Genomic DNA, 21,389 nt, shown 5'->3' with positions numbered 1-21,389 from the left:
GGGCATGTTTTCTTACTTTCTGCATCCCCAAGGAGGTTAAAAGGGGGGGGGGGGCTCCTTGACTTATAACAAAACTCTGTTGCCTGTTTCCTTCTGTTCCAAGGCAATGACTCTTGACTTGACCGCCCTTTAGGTTGACCTAGGAGCTCCAGATCCTGGCGCCCAGGCTGCACCCATATCCAGTGCGTCAGAGTTTGCCAATGGACCTGGGCGACAGTAAGGTTTCAAGTTCCCCACAGGCTGTTACAGAATAGCAGGGCTAAAAGCCACTGAACTCGGTTTTTCATCCATGTAAATGTAAACCCAACCTTTTTATCTTCCCCTGGGTCTTCCCTGAAACCAGGAGAGGGAAAAGGGTGAGAATGTAGGGCGCCCATCAGACGTAAGAAGCCACCAGTGCGTTGGAGGTGGGGGCGAGCAGTAAGGGAAGAGGAATGGCCACACCATGCACTTGGCCTCCTAACGAGTCTCCAGAGTTGGGGTCAGCAGACCCTGACCTGGACTCCAGCTCGGCTTTCCGTCAGACTTTCGAAAGTTTCAGTGAACTACAGGCACACTTCTGTGCCGATTTTGCTATACGATGGCAAAATTGAGGTGTTGTGACAGAGACCATATGGCCTGCAAAGCCTAAAATAGTCAGTCTTTGGCTTTTTGCAGGAAAAGTCTGCCAACCCCTGCTCTAGAAGGGACCCTGCGTAGACTCCCCGGCTGCGGTTTACACATTGGCATCACACATATGTTGGGAAATTTAAACCCTTCTTAAGAATCTTCAATTTTTTAGTGGCCCTTAAAACATCAGATACAGAGGGTGTCTTGGTGACAGGTTCTGCGTGCTGCCACCCTCTGTCCTAAGCAGTCTCTTTATTCTTCGTATGCTCCATTGGTGCTGTATGTAAGCTGCCATCTGACCTGTGGCCTCTTGGTCGAGAACTGGGAGGCCTCAGATCAAAGCTGAATAGACTGCAGAAGTTGGTGACTTGGGCTGGGGCTCCATTCCTACCCCAGGATGGTAGTCTGGCAGAGACAGAGGAGGGAGAGCATGGGGCTACACTGAGCAGGACCCAGAGATACGGGCAGTGCCAACAGACACCAGAAGGCCAAGCTTTGGTGTCCTAGCACAGGTTCTCAGACTCTCCTCTGTTTCTTCTCGAGCCACCATGGTGCCCCTGAAAGTAGGTCAGATCACTGTCTGCTCCAGCCACACTGAGGGAAATAGACACCAAGTAGGTCATGGGGCTGCTACTGCCGAATAAGCCTGCAGGCTAAAACCAATGGCTTCACTGGCTCAGATCACCTGGCAAGACCCTTTTTATGTGACAGAGAGTCCTTAATGGCCCACTCCCACATGGCAAAAGGTCAGGCTTGCGTTCTCAGAAGGGACAAACGCTGAATTTCTGACATGAGTGTGCTATAGTTCAAAGAAAGACAGTCCGTACCCTTAAAGTATCTGGCTTCGCTGAGAAATTAACACATCGAGGCAATTACTTAATATACCAAAGGCATTTGGCAGAGGACTTCCAAATCCAAGTAGAGCTTCATGTAGGAACGTGTCAGCATGCAACACCAGGTTAAGACCTTCATGGATTTCTTTCTTCCTGACTGGAAAGTTCCTTAGACTCCATACTTCTTAATTTGGGTAGGTTCCATAGTATTGGGTTTTTAATTACGTTTTTAGTATTAGACAACTCCTTTGTCAGGGAGGTCCAGTATTTTCTCATAGCATTGATCATAGTCACGCAGGTCAGCAGCACAGCTTTTGGCGTCTTAATGTGGAAGGAGGACATGCTGTAAACAAGGTCCCCAGAACAGCTGGCCCATGAATGTGTGATTTCCACACCATAACTGCCTAGAGTAGATACCCACAGTAGAACTTACCCCCACTCCAGGTTTGATTGACACTGTCTCCATCATGTTCCCATCCTATCAACCAACATTTGCTGGGTGCCTGCTATGTAAGTTGTCATTGGGTCACAGAGCTCGGGTCCCTCCCGTGACTTCTGAAGGGGTTTTTACGGCAGTGCTGCTGAGTCTGGTGACTGGCATTCTTATGAATGTCTCATTGTGTTTGAACCTGAGCTCTATTCAGATTGGCTCTTGGGTTTTAAAAGAGTTGGCACCCTGGGCCCATCTTTTGCTTGCATGCCTTTAGAACTGCTACTTAATCTAGCCCGTCTCCTTTTGCTACCCCTGCTGGGGATGGCTCATGATGGTACCTTCCCTTTCTATCTGTTGGGGGGTTTGGTTTATTTAATACACGCAAAGCACAATACTTGCCTCAGTGTGTGGTAGTCACTGTGATTAGCCCTGTAATAGCTTATCATCCATGCAGACATCCCTTTTCTCTTTCCTGAATATCTTCCAAGAGAATGAAATTGCTCACTCCGTAGAAGGGAGTGTATTTACCAAGCAAGCTGGAGGGGAAGGAAAGAGCTGGCAGTCTCACTTCCCCTCATTGTCAGACCAGCTCCTCTGCACGTGCCACCCAGCTTAAGGATGCCTAAGTGCAGGGATGACTTTGCTGTCTCCCTTGTCTTCTTGCCACCCTGCAGTGACCCACCAAGTAGTTGCTGGGGAGTCAAGGGATAGAGCAAGCAGGTTTTGTCCCACGCACCTAAGCCATTCTTGACTTTTCCAACTATAATCTCATCCATCAGTTGGACGGTGTCCACTGAGCATCCGTGACACTCAAGATGTGACACTGGAGGTGAAGCTACGGGTTCAGACAGGGAAAGCAGGACCCTAGGAGTCTCCAGACTCCTGCAGCTTTGTCTAGGCTGTGGTCCTGGCTCTAATTTACCTCCACCCCAACCCTTTCACACCAATAAAGAATACAAATCCAGGACAGAAAGCAGGAGTTCCCTGCATTTTAAAATCAATGATCATAACCATGTAGGGACCGATGAGGGAGACACCATTTGATGGCTGACTCCTGTTCCCAGATTAGGCTTGAACCCTGTGCCCTTCAGGATCAAGTTCCCAATCTCACTGTGCTAAGCCTGTGTTACTTCCACAGATGGCCCCTCTGTGTGAATTCATCCTTTTGCGGACATTGCTACCATAGTCTGTTGGCTTTAGCTCTGTGGACCTCTAGGTACCTTTGGACCATTCTCTCTCTGTGAACAGAGGAGCCCTAGAGAGCATCTTCACTGAGTCCAGTAAATCTGGACTCTAGAACTGGCCAGATGCCTTCCTGCACGTCCCCTGCTTCTGTTTCTAGCCCCTTACCTATTCCTCACAGTGAAGGACCGATATCAGTCTCTCCAGTCTCAGCAGAGGAAACCAGCTAAGAGAGAGGATGCCTGACCACACCCGTCTGCTGACTCTCTAGCAAAACTGAGACATTTGTTATAAGACAGAGAGCTCACAGAGTAGAGCTATGGGTATGCCATCCCACCCTACAAGTCCTCAGAGATTTTACAGCCTGAGTGAGGATCGAGGACCCAGACAGCCACCATCCTTCCCATTTAACTGAAGAAGAGGTAGCCTTTGTTAAGCACCCAGCTGTGTTAGGAGCTTGAGAGCTGATGGGGCCATCAAAGATCTGGCTGCCTGAAAAGCTAGAAACAGTGCCTTGCAAACCACAGATGGTGGGCTCCTGGGTCCCTGAGTCACATGGAAGTGCTCTATTCCACAGTGGGTAGAATAGGATGGCCCAAATATGGCTCGTCCAGGGTGATCTATTGTCTTAATTTCTTTGCAAAAGCAATTAAGGAGGTCCGCAGTGTCTACGACCCTGTGCAGACACCGTGGACATGCAGGTAAAGGAAGCACAACCCTGAGCTTCTGTAAATTTACACAGCTTTGCTGGGGAGGTGGACATGTAAGCAATTAACCTGGACTATTTGGACCAGAGATGGGGTGTTAAGACACCTGTCCCACTGCTATGATCACATGAGTTCATTGCCATGGGAATTAAACACAGCTTTGCAGGGCAGAAACCATGCTAGGGGACCATGCTAGGGGTGAAGGCTGGAGCCTCTAAGGGAAGCAGACATGGGAAGATGCTACAAATCAAGAAAGAGAAATGTTCCTGTGGTCGGGTGACTGACAGAGAGGTCTAGAGGTCCTTGGAGATTTCCTAGCTGACCACTCTCCAGGCTCCTCTAAACCCATAGATGTAACTGCTGCGTCCTGACCCCAGCCCCGCTCTCCTTCTGCAGGGTTTCCGTACACAGAGGCTGAAGTGGCTCTCACGGCCAGGGGGATGAAAGCAGTCACTATAGCTTTTCCTCTGGGTGGACCGCTCCTGAGATACAATCCAGGAGTGGTGCAGCCGGAATCTTAAGAGTCACGTGCCTCCAAATGAGTATCACCCCAGCTGGAAACCTCCCCAGCTGGAAAAGGTGTGTGGCAGCAGGGAATGTCAGCCCTGTGAGCCCAGCGGCTCCCTCAGCCCCTCTACCTGCTGCCTGGTTCCATCGCTCAAGCCCAAGGTGTATACTCTGGCCTTGCTGGTCAAGCTCAATACACTGCATCTGGAGCCAGGAGCCAGATGGTGATGCCAGAAAATGCCCTCCTCCCAACGTCCAACCTGCAAAAAAAAACGTATCCATCAGGGAAAAAAATCAGGGTGTAGTAGCTCATGCTTTTAATTTTAGCACTTGGGAGGCAGAGGCAGGCAGATCTCTGTGAGTTCGAGGTCAGCCTGGGCTGCAAAGGGAATTCCAGAACGGTAAAGACTGTTATACAGAGAAACCCTGTCAAAGGAAGGAAGGAAGGAGGGAGGGAGAGGGAGAGAGGGAGGGAGGAAGGAAGGAAGGAAGGAAGGAAGGAAGGAAGGAAGGAAGGAAGCAAGCAAGCAAGCAAGCAAGCAATTAGCAGAGGCACACCTGAAGACCCTGTCAATGAAGACCATCAGCCCATGAGGGAAAGGTGACCACAGGAAGCTCTCTATTGGACTATAAAGTCTTTCACAAGAAAGAGCCCATCTCTGGGATAGCCTGGGGGAGTGCTTGGGACTGGAACAGGATTCCCCTTCATCTGGCTTGGGGTGAGGGGACAACGAAAGTGTGAGGTACTGGTGACTGAGGGTTGTGGTCATGGATCAATTAGTGGCCACCCAAAGCAATTATAATTTGATGAGCAGCCTGAGTGGTAAGGTGACAACCAGAGATAGGAGAACAGATGAGTAAATGAGCCAAAAATCGTCCTGTGTACATTATAAAAGCAGATGAAGAATGACCTAAAGAATTGTACTCAGCACTGCTCTTGACTAGATGCCATGAGAAAGAAGAGAGTGTCTTTGACTGAATGTGTGTGCTTGATTTTCATTCCAAGGAAGTCAAGGTTGACAGTAAGGCCCATGCATTTAGGCCAGCCCAACCAGAGGGGTCGTCTGTAGGCCTGCAGTGTGGGAGAACTAGCAGCCGCACAGGGCGAGGAGCTCAGGTCCAAGTGAGAATGGCAAGTGATGGTCAAAAATGGCTTTTGAAAGCCTGTGATGTTTCGCATGCAGTGCTCATGTGTGTGAGTGTACACACGCCTGCAAGATACGTAAGCCCATGCACGACCTGTGTACTGTGTCTTCCTGGCCTCTGTAGGTGAATTTGAGTGAGTTAGACACATACACGACCAAGATATCATCGAGAACATTCTTCCCACAGAGCCACTATTAGTACGTGGAAAGCGTCATCTTTCTTTCACACCTAGGTCCTTAAAGATGTCCTTAGACAAAGTTGAAACTGCCCATCCTCTAGTTCCAAGTTTTCCTAGAATATGAGATTGAAAATGCTGGGGACTACTAACCCAGTATAAGTTAATTAAAGAAACAGATTGTCATATCGTGAAGAATAAACAGGACAGGAACGATTCTTTGGCTATTTTAAACGTTTCTGTATTTTACCATATTACTGCTGTGTGCGTTTGTGCGGGTGTGCGTTTGTGTGAGTGTGTGTTTGTGTGGGTTGAGTTTGTGCGGGTGTGCGTTTGTGCGGGTGTGCGTTTGTGCACGAGCATCGCAGCACAGGTCTAGCAGTCAAGGGACAACCTTCCCGAGTTGGCTCCCTCCTTTCACCATGGGTTCCCAGATTGAAGTCACACCGTCAGGCTTGCATACTAAGCCATCTTGCTGGGCCCCTGTTGATGTGTTCCAGTCTCCTCCTCGACTCTATCTGGATCTGTTCACTCTGGCTCTAAAGTCACTTTCTTAAGCCCTGCCTCTAGTCTAAAACATCATCCCTGCCTTCATATGTGTTCCTTAGTGCACTTTCGTGTTTATATGATGTCTTCTGAACTGCATCCTGTTGATTCTCATCACCTACCGTAGAGTGGACATCCGTAGCCCAGCTCACGGTTGCATCTCCAGCACTCTTGAGGATTTGGTACCTAGTCAGTCTCAGAAACATGTGTTGCCCAGGTAGACTAGAACACCACTTCTTGAGGGTAAAGGAACGGCCTTTCAACCCCTCGTACTACCACTCCTACCACCCCACCCCCACCCCCAGTGCCAACACTGAGCTTGCCCTGTGGGTTCTCAGTCCAGCCTAATAGAAAAGCTGTCCCCACCACCACCACCGTTTTCAGCACTAGAAGCATCAGAAGCAGCTCGCTGTGAAGGATGCTGCACTCGCCACAGGCGATCTAGGTCTTGTTATGGCCTTCTCCCACTGGCAGGTTTGTAGAGAGAATGCCCATCACAGACATTCTCCCGCTGACTCTTCTGAGCACCCTTCCGCACTTCTATTCTGATGTAGTAGAGTCCTGTGAAATGTGCCAGGCTGGAGCGGGTGGCGGTGGAGAAGAAACAGGTGGCAACTTCAGAAGGAGGCTGAGTTCCCTGAGCTGTCCTTTGGTCCTCTGAGAATGTTCTGGATACAGCCTGGGAACTCAGGAAATGGTTGTCTGGTTGCTATGATGTAACCACGTTCTGGAATTATGTTTCTGGGGGGGGGGGTTCTGCCATTTCCCAGCAGGCTCTAGAAAGTTGTTCTAGTTCTCTTCCCATGTCTGAGAGCCACCAGAATCATCCTGAACCCAAATGGGCTTCATTCTGGAAGACACAGGACTCTCAGTCTTAGGCTCATCCCCTGAACAAGGCCCGAGGCCTCTTGACCTTTGACACAGAATCCTTCCAGAGTCACATCACACACGGACACCTCCTCCACACACCTCAGTTGCAAGTGGCCTCTGGCAGTCATACTTTCTAGTTGCTTCTTTTACATTCCATGCTATATAACGCAGAACCAACCTTCTGCTATTAACCAGTTAGTTCTTGGCTCCCATCCTTGGCAATGATGTCTCTGCCTAGTTTTTTGCTTTATTTAGAAATTAATAAGTAAACAGCCTTTGTATCTGCAGTTACCCAATGACCTCTGCTGGCATAGCTGCTCCCGCGGAACTGACAGGAAAGGAGTTGCTCATGTGTTTTGCAGGATCGCATGGACATGATAAGATCAGCCACTACACCTAACGTCATATTGTATGAAATTAGAACTTTTTGGTTGCAAGTGACAAAAAAAAAAAACTCAAAATATTTCAAAGATAAAAGAAATGTTCAGCTCTTGGCCGGAAAGAAAGCTTCATAGCGATAGCAAAGGAGAGGGGCAAGGTAAAGATTTTACTCCTTGTTTTACACAACAAAGAGAGAAGAGCTGTGTGAAGTCACTACTCAGTGATATCCAGACTTAGCAATTGTCAAAATCCTGGTCCCCTACAAGGTGTTTGCAGTTTCTTGGATTCTATTGACTGGATCCTTAAGAAATGAAACCTGATGGCAAATTGGGAGGGGTTATTGCCTTGGGAGATCTATGTGAGTCAGCTTTCTGGTGCTGACAGATACTCAGAAACCATCAGCTTATGAAGACAAAGTTGTTCGGGCTCACAGCTTTTGTGGTTTCAGTCTATTGGAATGTACCCATTGCTTTTGGCTCTGTGGTGAGGAAGCACATCACAACAGCAAGACTTTCTCATATGTGTGAAGAGTTTCCCTCCTTCTTAAAGAACTGATATGGAGAGGGAGAAAGATAACAGACCTATGAAGGAGTTTGGCTGTAGTATTTCCATTGAATCCATATCTATGCTCAATGGCCATTTGCCGCATAACCAAGTGTTAATGAGAGAAAGAAGGTATAGGGTCCCACTGTCTCCTTCAGTGCCTTGCCCTCAATGACCTATGCCCCCACCTCTTAAAGGGTTCTACTTCCTCCCAATTGTGCCAAGCCATGACTCAAACCTTCAATATATGCACCTAGAGGGACATTCCAAATCTAGATAACAGTGTCTAAGGATGTCTTGCACATTCAAGGGACCCAGCTCTAGAACCAGGCCCACATTGCCTTGGTATCAGTGATGCTGTGTGGTGTGGGTTCTTACCTAGATCCTGCCAGGGGCAAAATGGTCACATGCAATTTCAGGATGATCTCAGGATCTACCAAAACCTGCCCAGAATCCCTTAGCTACACACGTCTTCTAGAAAAGCTGCCATGTAGTATGTATCAGTGGTGGGTGGAGCAGCTTCATGCTTCAGGGTGCACAGAGGAATGAAATGGCAGGAGCGGCTACAGAGAGCTCTGGGCAGCCTCTCGGTTCCATCCCCCTCTGCTTTTGCCTGTGTTTTAATATTGAAACTCCAGCTAAGCTGTTGTTGTTTTAAAGGGTTTCCACTGATTAAAAAATAATAATAAATTATGAGAAAATTGTCAGTTTAAACACCGCAGCCAGGCCTTCCCCTCCATTCTTCTCTCTGAAGCAGGTCAGTTTCTCTAAATAGCTGTACAGTCTAGAGATTCCAGGAATTTTAGAAACATTACCTGTTTGTTTCTGTTTGGACGTGACCCATACATCCTGCCCACGTGGAGGCAGACCTTGGTAGGGTAACTTCTTAGAAGCTGTAGGAAACCAGAACTCCCACCAGGCGGAAGCCTCTGCTGCTGACTGTCCCCAGGAACAGTGCCGAGATCTCTCTGGCCCTTTTGAGTTCCCAAATGCTAAGGTTCCTTTCAGCACTAACCCTTGCAATATCTCTGGCTAGAGCTGGGGAGGGAGCAGATCTGGGAAGCCTGGGGTGGGCAGATACCACCCGCAGGATGTGCTCCCTGGTTTGTGGAGGAGTGGGAGAGCTAAAGTCCGGCTGGCTCTAACGTGCCGGGTTACTCACATAAGCCCTCCCTAGCAGGTCACCTGGAGTGTGCTCAAGAGAAGGAAGCTGTTAGATTCCATGCATGTTATAGGTGTTCTTGGGAGGAACAAGATGTAGTAGGGTCAATATGCAAAGTCCTGAACAAGTAGAGGAATTGTGGTTTCCTACTTCCTGGGTACAACAGAGACAGGCAGATGTGTCAGTGAGGACAGGAAAGGACTTACCTAGTCGGGAGTTGGGCTTAGATACCTTCTAGCTCAGGACCGCCATCGTTCCCTTGTCTGAACTAGGATATCCAGTCTTTGTTTTGAGCCCCAGTGTCTCATGCCCACTCTGCTTCCTAACAGAAGCATTTGTTAGGACCAGGTCTCTGCTGTCCGGGAGGAACTTAACACACCCGGAACAAGAGGGCCTTGTACTTGTGAACTGTGTTCTTCTTTATGAGCTGATAGGGAGGAGAGAAAATGATAATGAACCTTGAGGGAGTCCTGGTGGAACGATTCCACTGATCCACACCCATGATCACCAGCCAGAAGTCAGAGATCCAGGAGCCAAGCCTTGTACTGCAGGCCTGTAATCCCAGCTAGAAAGGGGGCTGAGGCAGGAGGAATTCGTTTTAGGCCAGCCTGGGCTACGTAGCAAGTCCAAGGCCAATTACTGGGACCCTGTCTCAAAATAGAAAAGGATAAGAATGGACCGCAGTGGTGGAACATTTGCCCTGAGTTCAATACTCACTACTGAAAATTAATTAGTTAATTAATTTTTTTAATTACTTTTTTTACAGTATTTATTTATTTATTATGTATACAGTTTTCTGTCTGTGTGTATGTCTGCAGGCCAGAAGAGGGCACCAGACTTCATTACAGATGGCTGTGAGCCACCATGTGGTTGCCGGGAATTGAACTCAGGACCTTTGGAAGAGCAGGCAATGCTCTTAACCACTGAGCCATCTCTCCAGCCCCCAGTTAATTAATTTTAAAATATTATGGGGGTGCTTAGAAAAGAAATCTTCCTTGAAGGCTAAGCAAACACTGAGATCCAGGAAACTGCAGGCTGTGAGCTTGAACTCTGTGAAACACTTCTAAACTTCCTTGGGGCAGATGGGAAGGAAGTGGACCCAGCAGCCACACATACACACACATACACACGCACACACACACACACACACACACACACACACACACACACCTCTGTAGGAAGAAACGGAGAGTGAACTTGGCAAAGAGTGGAGGGTGAGGGTAGGGAACGATGGTGTGATAATGGACTCACAGCCATTATCTAGGGACATTGTCTAGGGACAGGGGTACACTGAGCCCCGCAGGCCCTGCCTTGGTCTTGGCATGGTAGAGAACAGGGGTGCATGGCCCGAGTTAAGGCCCACCAGTTCCTTTGCTGTGGCCATTGCTACCACATCACCTGTAGAGCCCTTGTTTAGGGGAGCAGCTTCAATCAGCTCCAGCTACTGGTCCCCTCTCCCTCTTGCGTTTTCTTCCTCAATAGATACTTCAGTGTCTTCCAGCACCTTGCGGACGGCATCCCATGCTGTGGCCCCACAGCCATCAAGACAGACAGTTCCCCCACTGTCTTACTGTGATTCACAACTGATTGTACTCACTGAAGGGTTCCCATCTCAGTCACCCAGTCTGGGGTCTGCTGAGCTCAGAGCTCCTCCTCCTCCCAGCCTGTTCCCCATCCTTTCAGCTGTGCCAGAGAGCAGGGCAGAGCAGGTGCTCTTGTGTGTTCCCCTCAAGATTTGGATCCCCCTTCTCCAGAGACAGCAGCAGTGTGAGAGTGGAGGCCTGAGCAGCTACTGATATTTGGAGCCCGAAGGCCGCTGTAGACTGAAGGCTTGGGCACAAGCCTGACATCCCCCAGTGAAGCCATCCCTGCTGGAGTCCGTGTGTCAGATGCTACCAGATGGACTCAGGGTCACCCAGGAGGAGCTGGCTGATGATGATGGAGAAGCAGATGTGGGGAAGCAGTCAGACAGGCTGGGGAAAAGTACTGGGGACTGCAGTGTGGGATAGGCATGGGAGATTAGGGGCCGTTATGTTAAATTTTCTAGACCTGCCAGGACAAGTGACCAAAGCTGAGAAGTGTGGTCTCACAGAACCATCAAGGTGTCTGGGCTCTAGGAGAGAACCCTTTCTTGCCTCTTCCCAGCCCTCTGGGTTCTAAAGTCCCTGACCTTCCTTGGCTTGTAGCTGTCTCGCTAAGATCCTGCCTTTGTCTTCCCTTGACTCCCCATCTCTATCTAATGTGGCTCTGTGCCCAAAGTCTTTTTTTTTAAGGCAGTGGTTCTCAACCTGTGGGCCTCAACCCCTTTGGGGGTCAAATGACCCTTCCACAGGGGTCACCTAAGAACATTGGAAAGCACAGATATTTGCATTACTATCCATAACAGTAGCAAAGTTACAGTTATGAAGTAGCAACAAAAATAATTTTATGGTTGGGGTCATCACAACATGAGAAACTGTATTAAAGGGTCACTGCATTAAATAGGTTGAGAACCACTATTTTAAGGATACTAGTTCTGGGTTAAGGGCCCAACCTAATCCCATATGGCCTCACCCTAAGCCTGACTGCATCTGCAAAGACCATATTTCCAAATAAAGTCACATTTATGGGTACTGAGGATGAAGATTCCAATAACCTTTTTGAGGGACATGGTTCTGCACAGTGAGCACAAAGACTACAAACATAGGGCTGGAGAGATGGCTCAGAGGTTAAGAGCATTGCCTGCTCTTCCAAAGGTCCTGAGTTCAATTCCCAGCAACCACATGGTGGCTCACAACCATCTGTAGTGAGATCTGGTGCCCTCTTCTGGCATGCAGGCATACACACAGACAGAATATTGTATACATAATAAATAAATATTTTTTAAAAAGACTACACACATAGCCTTAAGCTCAGGTTCACCCTTGATGGCATCCCTCCTCTGGACTATTCAGCACATGGCGTGTGTGAGCTTCCTTATCTGTGTTCCTTAGCGCATCTAGGACCAGAACTTTGTTATATTTATCCTAGTGTTCTCTATCTGATGCATTGACACATAGTAGGCCTACGGTGTTTGTTGAGTGAAGAACTAAGAATGAAATGCTGAGTGGAGGGTGGATGGGTGGGTAGATAGATGGGTGAATGGATGGGTGGGTGGATGAATAGATGGGTAAATTGATGGGTGGGGATGGATGGATGGATGGATGGATGGATGGATGGATGGACGGACGGGTGGGTGTGTGGATGCTAATAGTCTCTTAACAGAGAGGTCTTCCCTGGATAGCTCTCATCCTTGCTCCTCTCATCCTCTCAAAATCACTTCCTGGTTTTGCTTCCTAGCAAAACATTGCCATTCATCATGCATACTTTTTTATTTGAGGCTTTCTCCTTTGGTTTGAATGTGTTCTCTGTAAGAATATGCATTTTTGCCTGTTTTTTTTTTTCTTGTTGTTGTTTGTAGTTTGGTTGCTTGTTTGGTTGGTTGGGTTGGGGGGCGGGGATTAGTGCCCGTGACCCTGAAGGTTTGTACTGTCATCACAACAGCAGCCACTCTCAGAGCTTGCAGTTCACCTGCTCTGCACTCAGGGTGTCTGCTCTGCCCCCACCCCCAGTCCTCAGCTACAGATGAGCGGGCCTGTCCTTAATCCTCCAGAGGCACCAGCATACGAGGCACTCTAGTCTGATTTCTGTTGCTGTGCTAAACAGAGGCGCTCTAGTCTGATTTCTGTTGCTGTGCTAAACACCGTGACCGAAAGCAACTTGGAGAGAAAAGCATCTCAGCTTCTACTTCTACATAATAGTCCTGCTCTGAAGAGAGTCAGGATGGGAACTGAAGCAGAGACTGTGGAGGAACTGTACTCGTTGGCTTGTTCTCCGGCTTATTCTCTACTTGCTTGCTTTCTTATACTGCCTAATCCCACCTGCCTAGGGATGGTGCTGCCCACAGTGGCCCAGGCCCTCCCACACCAATCACCAGTCAAGACAGTTTCTCTCCAGCATGGCTCTAGGTGTCACTCTCATGGGGGCAATTCTTTAATTGAAGTTACCTTTTCCCAGGTAAGTTGTGCCAAGTTGACAATAACTAGCCAACACACTAGGTATGTGATCTTCCCCCACCAATTCTACCCCGGAATAGGCTGGTTTTATAGAACATAGTTTTGCAACCACAAAAATAATGTGCTGTCCCTTAGGGAAGATCTTATACTTGCACTGACTTCCAGCACACGGATACGGGTGTTTGTAAAGATGCACGTGCATGCCTCATATGCACTCTGCAGACACTGTGTGTGCAGGGATTCTCTGCCCGCCCGCCCTCCTTCCCTGGAGAAACTCGATTTCTGTGAGCTGCTTGTCTCCAGGGCCCATACAGGTCAAGGTCCACAAGGTTATGGGTTGGATAGGAAGGGAATGTAGCCAGGTCTCAGAGCCAAAGGGAAAATGGTCTCCCGGAGTTGAGGAAGAGTAGGCTTTAGAACCTAGTGGCCGTCTGTGTCCAGGGTGACCCTTCAGAGGCATGCCTACAGTCATCTGGCCGCATACACGAAGGGTCACCTGAGAGACCTGAGGCTGGTTCTCTTGCTTGGAGAGGAACAGACAGGTACGCTGAACAAGCTGTTAGCACCAAGCCCGCGGGTGTTCTCAAGGGCGCTCCTAGAGCCCCCCGAAGTTCATTCTCCTTCAGGGGAGTCGATCTTTTCTGAACACATCTCTGGTCTGAAGCCAGAACCCCCTCTGTACTGACCACGCTGCCAGAACAACCAACCCTCCTTCCAGACTCTTCCCTGGTTACTTCTGTCCTTGGGTGCCTCTATCTAGGGCACGCCTTTATCCCAGCCTTATCTCAGTGGCCACAGTTCAAGTGAGCTGTCCCTAGGGATGAAGTGACTGAGGGAGACTTTTCCATGGGAATGGATGGTCTCCTCCTCGAGTATGAGCGAAAGGACAACCTCCCCGCGGCTGCTGCCTGAGCGGGGAGAGGCCTGGATACGCATTAGGTCCCAGAACTCTGCGGCAGGACTGAAGAGGTTGGCACCTCCTGGCTCATGTTATGCCACCGGTGGGCAGCTCCATCTGTCAGCCCAGAGCTGAGAGCCTGGTCTGCTGCCAGCTCAGGACCAGCTTGGGAGGGAGTCTGAGCTTCCTGGCCATTGTCTATTGGGGGCACGCCCAGTACGTTCTGATGGTGATCTGCAGAGGCCTAGAGTGTGGCAGGAAGGGAGGGAGGGAAGAAAAAGGGGAAGGAGCTGGCCAGAAGCTGCTCAGGGTGGGAGAGGGGAAGTGAGAGGGGAAGACATGGTGTTTTTCCTTATTTGTGTTTTATATTAAAGAAAACAAATAATATCCTTTGAGAAACCTATTAAACAAAGCATATCCTGCGGTCCCAGTGGCCCATTGTGGCTGCCTGGAACCTGGAATCCATTCACACATTTTTGGCTAGATTGTTGGAGGCTAGAAAGACCGGGAGTGGGAGGGAAGGGCCATCATTAAAATAGTTTAAAATGGCTTTTGCTCCCTGGACTTAATAGAAGTCTGGGCCAAATAACTATAACTCCAGAATCCCATGTCTGTCTGGCCCAGTGTCCTCCCATCACCTCTCTGGGATGCTCAAATAAACCAGCCAGTCCAAGTATAGCCAGGGCCACCAGTGTCCTCCACCTTGTCCCGTGAAGGCAGACCAAGGGAGGCCCTCTCTAGAGAGTCCTGATGAAGAGCTCTGAAGCCTCTCTCATTGCTTGACTTCCCTGCGCCTTGATCTCCCTGACTGCCATGTGGGGCTTGGGGCCCAAGGGACCCCTCTTGCCACTCTCCAGTATACCCGTGGGCTCTCCCTCACCATGTTCATGCCTATGCAGTTTGAGAACCTGTAGGTATCTCAGGCATCCTAGGTCCCACATGAGGACTCTTCCTCTTGGACATCCATTCCTAGATCCCAGCTCCTCCACCCCAGCTGACCAGGATGGAAGGACAGTGCTCCTGGACATGTCCCCACATGGACACATTTGCCGGTCAGGTGTGCAGACCAGCTTCTGCAACTTGTTCCGCCTGGGCCTGGTATTTGGTAGGATTGGCATCACATAGAATCAGGTCTCTCCCCAATCTTGGTGTCAATCTATAAGGACAGGACCCGAAAGCCACCCTTAGAATTTTCCCCAGACCTTCCTTTGAGGTCTAGAAGACAATTTCGTTCTTTGCATGTTTCCTAAATACTTCCAAGGTAAAGGGAGGGTAAAATTGCATGGGGAATTTGGACCTAGGATTAGGAGTCAGCTTGTGCTCAAGGCTGGGCACACTCATCTCCAGTCTCTCAATGGACTACCGCAGAAGGTGGTGACATCTTTATCTGGAGATTGGAAAAAGAACCTGTCCCCTTCCTAAAGCCATTGTCTGTACCGGATCCTTATGGGTTAGGGGGAACACTCAGCTCTCTGGCTTGGGACTCCACAGGGAAGATCCCCTACTCTTTTCATGAAACCAGCTAATAGCCAAGGAGAAGGATAAGGAGGCATTGGTAGCCTTGACTCTGCTACCTTTCTCTGCAAGACTGTGGACTACACACTCAGCCTTGGCCTGAACAACCTCTATATTTGGACGTGACGATTGTTGAGGTCTCCTTCCGGTCCCTCTATCTCTGAGTCTGGAATCTTAGCATCCACCTTTCGCGGGAGAGTCATTCATTCCCATTTTCTGACCTGATTTGATGGTCAGAATCTCTAGCCTCTCATGTCCTTCACTGGGTGTTGTTGTGGCAAATGGGGTCTTGGACAAAAATAATTCATGTCCTCTCTCTCCGTGTCTCAGGGCTACCACCCCATGCCCCATGAAGTGGAGATCGCACATACCAAGAAGCTGTTTCGGAGGCGGAGAAATGACCGAAGGTAGGAAGTACTGTTGTGGATGCTGTCGCTCTTCCCTGGGCCGGCTGCTGGGCAGGTTAGCTCTGGCCTGTGCTCTGAGGTAGGGCTTCCACTTGTAAATGAGATGGGCACCTTTGAGGTGATGTTGGCAGTACAATGGGCTTGGCTATATAGCATCAGCAACTGCATTTCTGTGGTTGACCCAGGGGTTGGGTCCCTTCAGAAGACCAGCAGAGGGCCACCGGCTCCACTCCTTCCTGGGAGTGAGCATTGCCCAGGATTTGCAGAAATGCTCTTTCCACTAACCAAAACTGCAGCATGTCCTCAAAGAGCAGAGCCCGTGGGCTGAGTGTTTAGAAACATGGCCTCCAGGATGCTCCCCAAGCTCACAAATCCAAAGCCACTCCTTTCTGTCTCTCCATCACTGGGAATTGTCCTGTGTATGAGCCGCACGTTGCAATGACCTTCACAGTCCTGAGTAGTAGTAACCAAGGGACGGGAAAAGGAAAAGCATGATGAGGTAGCATACCTGGGAGCAGGCAACTGAGATCGAGCCTCCAAGAAATGCGTGTGTGTGGTCTATGAGGCTTTCTTACATGGAAAGGTTTCTTGATATATTTTAAATGACAATTTCCAGGTGCAGAATCCTACTGTGTGCAGCCATTTGTGCTAAAGGGGGAGTGGGTCTTTTTTTTTTTTCTTTTTTGGCTTGGATGTGCAAAAATTATTTCTGGATGAAAATCTTAAAAAAGAAAGAACAAAAAGGCTTATGCTTGAGGAATTAAAATGAGATGTTTCCCTATAGGGAATTTATTCTTAGACAATGGTGATGGCTTGTGGTTTTGCCTTTAATGATCGGAGAATGTTCTTTAAGAGACAAGAGACAGCCAGCTGACATCCTGCTCTCAGAAAACTGGGAGCACCTGCTCTCCGTGCTGCGTGGCCACAGCTGAGGTGTTGGGCTCTGGCCAAGCTGGACCTCCGACCCCTTTGAGTGGAAACCCTGAACCAGGGGTAGTAGGTGGGCAGAAATGGATGCCCAGAATGCCTGTCATCCAGCAGCAGATTTTTGATTTCTGAAAACATTCACAGGGGAAATGAGGCTCCAGCTAACTGGGAGGCAGGCTGTCCTGGCTAAGGTCTGGGATCAACAACCATCCTGTGCCACTCTCTGTCCTGCATTGTTGCACAGGGCAATTTTAGGGTTCTGGGTTCTTGGGAGAGGAAAGAAATGGGGAGCTCCTCTCAGAGGAGAATGATGCCAACAAGGGCCAGGAAGGAGTCAGGGAGAGCAGAGGCCTTGCCATCCTTCCTCCCCAGTGTGTGCCTTAAAGATGCCAAGACTCTCCAAGCTTACAAAAGAGAAGTCTTCTCTGGGCCAAAGCACTGGCATCCAGGTCAGGCCACATGTCCCTTTTTGAGCCAGGTCACCATGCTCCGCAGGAGTCCTCTAGACAGGGCAGGCCTCCGGAAACAACATGACCCGGGAATGTCAGGAGGGAGTGCGCATTGCATGGGAGGACCAGGAAGTTGGACATCCACTTATCCCTACTCATGATAGCAAGTGCTCTGGGTAGGTCAATGCACCTCACAGAGGATGTGGACCGGGCCAGCATCCAAAGAGAGGCAGTAAAGATGATTAAAGGGACAAAAAGTATGTTCTGTGAGGAGGGCAGGAGGACTGGGGCCAGGGTAGAGGAAAGCGCAGCCACATGGTGAAACCCATGGAAGATTTTACGTGGAAGGAACAAATGGCAGCTGTCATGTTTACTGAGAGGGAACGTCTTAGCCACCAGAGTCAGACTGCCATTCAAGGTAGCAGACACACACCGCTGAAGTGTGTGCTAGACAAGGGACTGGTCAGAAATATAACAACTATTTCTCACTTGAGGGGGGTGTCCTGTTAGAGCCCGCACACAGTAGAGACGTTCAGGAGAGAACAGGTAATGGTGTGACTGGAAGGCTTTGTTATCTAAAACCAGGAGTTTCTGAGTCTCTTTTGGGAACTGTGGTGATTCTGGCATTCACTGATTGGCTATGAAACATTACCAATTATTCCCAGTTCTATAGCAGATAATCCTCCATGGTGAGTACCAAACCTAGACACTTGACACCTCTGCACTACAGGCTAGCCTGGCTAACATTTAAAGTGTAGACCACACTGAGAAAGTACCACTGAAAGAAATGACCAGATTCAGCTTTTGTAACCAAGGAACACAGCTAGTATCTACAGAATCTCAGATCTTGCCATTTGTCATGAGAAGGGAAGTGGCAAGCTACAGCCTCCTAGTGTCCCTGTGACTCACCTTGGAATTCCTGCAGGAGTCTTTGGCCTCCCTATGAAATGACTGGAGTTGGAGTCTAATAACTGCAGACCCCATGACACATTGCTGTGCCTAGGATTGAGTGGTACTTCCCAGCCAGAACAGGCATTCTCAAAACTGGCACCTAGCACCCCCATCTGCGCAGAAGTCTGCCATGTGTCCTAGTCCTATTTAGCTCTCCAGGTGTCTCTGTGTGCTTTGCTGCTTTTCTCTCCACTGGTTTAATCTGGAGGCAGTAGGGAGCTAAATCATGCAGCAATGTAGACATAGGCCTTGGAAATAGGGACTGGATTGGTGAGGTGCTTCATTTGTTTAGAGATTATTTGTCTGAATGTATATGTGTGTATGAATATGTACACATGTGTGTTGGTGCCCATAGGTGCCAGAGGCATCAGATCCTCCTGGAGCTGGAGTTGCAGACATTTGTGAGCTTCCCAGCATAGGGACTAGGAGCTGAGCTCCAGTCCTCTGCACGAGCAGTAAGTGCTCTTAACTGCTGAGCCGTCTCTTTAGCTCCCAAGGTACTTCATTTCATGAACATTGCGCTTTCTCTCATAAAATGGGCCCACTACTCGAGAGACTTGTGCAAGCTCACTCTGGTACGTACTTGAGTGACCCTAGTAGCAATGTGCTCTTCAGGTCAGAGGGACTTTAAGGGGCACAAAAAGCATTCCCATATGAGTAGATCTTCTCATTACTCTGCCTTAAAAGTCTAACCCCATAGGCGTGGCATCCCTGAGCCCAGGACAGTAGGTAGACAGAGCCCTTCTCCAGAAGCAAGCTGAGACTCAGCCGCCCCTTCCCACAGGCAGCTTTCAGGGGCCCTGATTAAAACTGAGCTGTAGCTGTCTTTCCCCCATTTTGCAAAAGGATTAGCCTCAGGGACAGCTTGAAGAAAGCTTGAAGCTTTCTTAAGAGTTTTCTCATAATTTGGACAAACTGATAACCACTTGCTTATTGGGGAGAAGTAATAAAATATGACAGATTTCAGACAAAATTATGCATTTGGGGGTAGAAATGGTATTAATGAATATTCCATGCATTTCCCCAGAGCAGCATGGCTTTGCATGCTCCATCTCTACTGGATTGGAAATGGGCATTTGAGAAGGGGCTGCTGGGGGTTTTCCTGCCTCCCCCTAAAGCTTTCTGCCCAAGTCCAACATCCAGGAAGAAGAAATTTCCTAAAGGACTGAAGTCCTGACTCATAGCCTCTGCTTACTTAGTGGATTCCCTCATCCCTATGGAAGGGGGAGAGTTCTGCACCCTCCTCCCACTCACGACCCTCACTTCCCTCGCCCCTTGCTCTATTTTAAGAGATGAATGTGTCACTGCGGTGAACACACTCTGCATGCCGTAGTATCTACAGCCTGGGAAAGAGACTCCAGGGTGATGGTAAACTCAGGAAGGCATGCTGTGTGTTAGGAAGGGACAAGAGGCAGCTGCAGCGGCTCAGGCAGAGAGAAGTTGAGCTCTAGGGCAGACTTCGCGGTCTGTTCTGACCATGCAGGGAGTTCTGAAGTCTGAGGGACATCTGAGTGTCGAGCTAACATAGAGTGACTGTGTAGAGCTTTGTGGGTCATGTCCCTTGGTCATCATTTCCACAGCAGCAGCCAGAGGGCTGGAAGCTGTTTCTGAAAGGGATGTAGGCAGCCCATTGAGCTCCACAGGGAAGCCCTTTTGAACACCCTGCCTCAGCTACCTTTCTGTTGCTGTGACAAAATGCCATGACCAAAAGCAACTTCTGAAAAGAGTTACTAGGTGCTTACCATTTCAGAGGGTGAGTCCATAATCAGCCTGGCAGAAACATGGTGGCAGAGATGGCTGTATGGTGCTAGAGCGATCGCTGAGAGCCTGTATCTGGATCCACAAGCACAAGGCATAGAGTAAGCTATTTAGGAATTGTGTGGACTTTTGAACCCTCAAAACCTGCTTCCAGTAGCACCCCTCTTCCAACAAGGCCACACCTCCTAATCTTTCCCAAACAGTTCCACCTGGGGACCAAGTATCCTATGGGGACCATTCTCATTCAAACCTCAACATCCCCCAGCCAGAATTATTTTCTCCATGGTATGTTCTGTGAACTGGAGAGAGGCCCTTGTGGTCAAGGACCTGAAGTGGAGCTAGCACACATTAGGGATACAGAATTAACCAGAGGGGGCTGGAGACATGGCTCAGTGGTTAAGAGCACTGCCTGCTCTTCCAAAGGTCCTGAGTTCAATTCCCGGCAACCACATGGTGGCTCACAACCATCTGTAAATGAGGTCTGCTGCCCTCTTCTGGCCTGCAAGCATATACACAGACAGAATATTGTATACATAATAAATAAATAAATAAATAAATAAATAAATAAATAAAATAAAAAATAAGTTTTTTTTTAAAAAAAAGAATTAACCAGAGTGTTGTTTATGTCTATGTAGCATCTGAGCTGTGACTATGTCTGTGTAGCATCTGAGCTGTGGTTCAGAGGAGGTGTTGGGGTTTGGGGAGATCCTAGACTGCTCCCCTTTTGGAGTAAACCACTAGTGAAACTCCAGAAGAATTTTAAAAGGAGATGGGAGTGGGAAAGAGAGGAAAAGCCACAGCTAGGTGGGTGATGGGCCAGGGATCCCTAGAAGCCACCACCATAGCTCCCTGGAAGCAGAGGCAAATAGCCCCATTTACACTGAATAGGAGGGAGAGGCCAGCCTTCCCTTGCTCTGCAGATCCTCTCCCTAGGTTGTCAAGAGTCTTAGAAGGCCACCACAGACTCCAGAGCCTGGCCTCTCAGCAGTTAGAGTAGGGGGACTAACAGAGACAGTAATGGTCTGTCGCATGATGCCCGCCTAGGCTGCCAAGAGTCAGGAGAGCCTTTCTTCAAATTAATTGACTTTGTTAAGTGAGGCCCCCGAATGGTTAATGTACTCCATGTGCAAAGCAGATGGACAGGAAGAGAGGAAGAACACCTTGGCCATCCTGGCTAGCGTCAGATGGCTCCGCTCCACAAGAAGCCCGAGAGCAAGCCATCCCCATGGGGTGCAGAGCTAGGCTGTGTGCTGAACACTGCAGGGTGACCATGGTCTCTGTCCTACAGCTGACAGTAACTGTGTCTCCGTGTCCTCGAACTGTAGAACCAGTTAAGGCTCTCTTCCTTGCTTCCTC

The 21,389-nt window shown here is 49.0% G+C and overlaps 1 protein-coding gene across 5 annotated transcripts in view; it reads left to right on the top strand.

Moving 5' to 3' along the window:
- Ctif (cap binding complex dependent translation initiation factor) overlaps window positions 1-21,389 on the top strand; it is a 255,117-nt gene that overhangs the window by 111,830 nt on the left and 121,898 nt on the right. For all 5 annotated transcript variants that reach the window (XM_038330213.1, XM_038330211.1, XM_038330212.1 and 2 more), the window contains one exon: window positions 15,872-15,948. In XM_038330213.1, the coding sequence (XP_038186141.1) occupies window positions 15,872-15,948 (77 nt within the window). The remainder of the gene's footprint in view (window positions 1-15,871; window positions 15,949-21,389) is intronic.

This window comes from Arvicola amphibius, chromosome 5 (genome assembly GCF_903992535.2).
Source record: "Arvicola amphibius chromosome 5, mArvAmp1.2, whole genome shotgun sequence".
NCBI lineage: Eukaryota > Metazoa > Chordata > Mammalia > Rodentia > Cricetidae > Arvicola > Arvicola amphibius.
The sequence above is the reverse complement of the archived record's forward strand: the minus strand, read 5'-3'. Positions and strand labels throughout refer to the sequence as shown.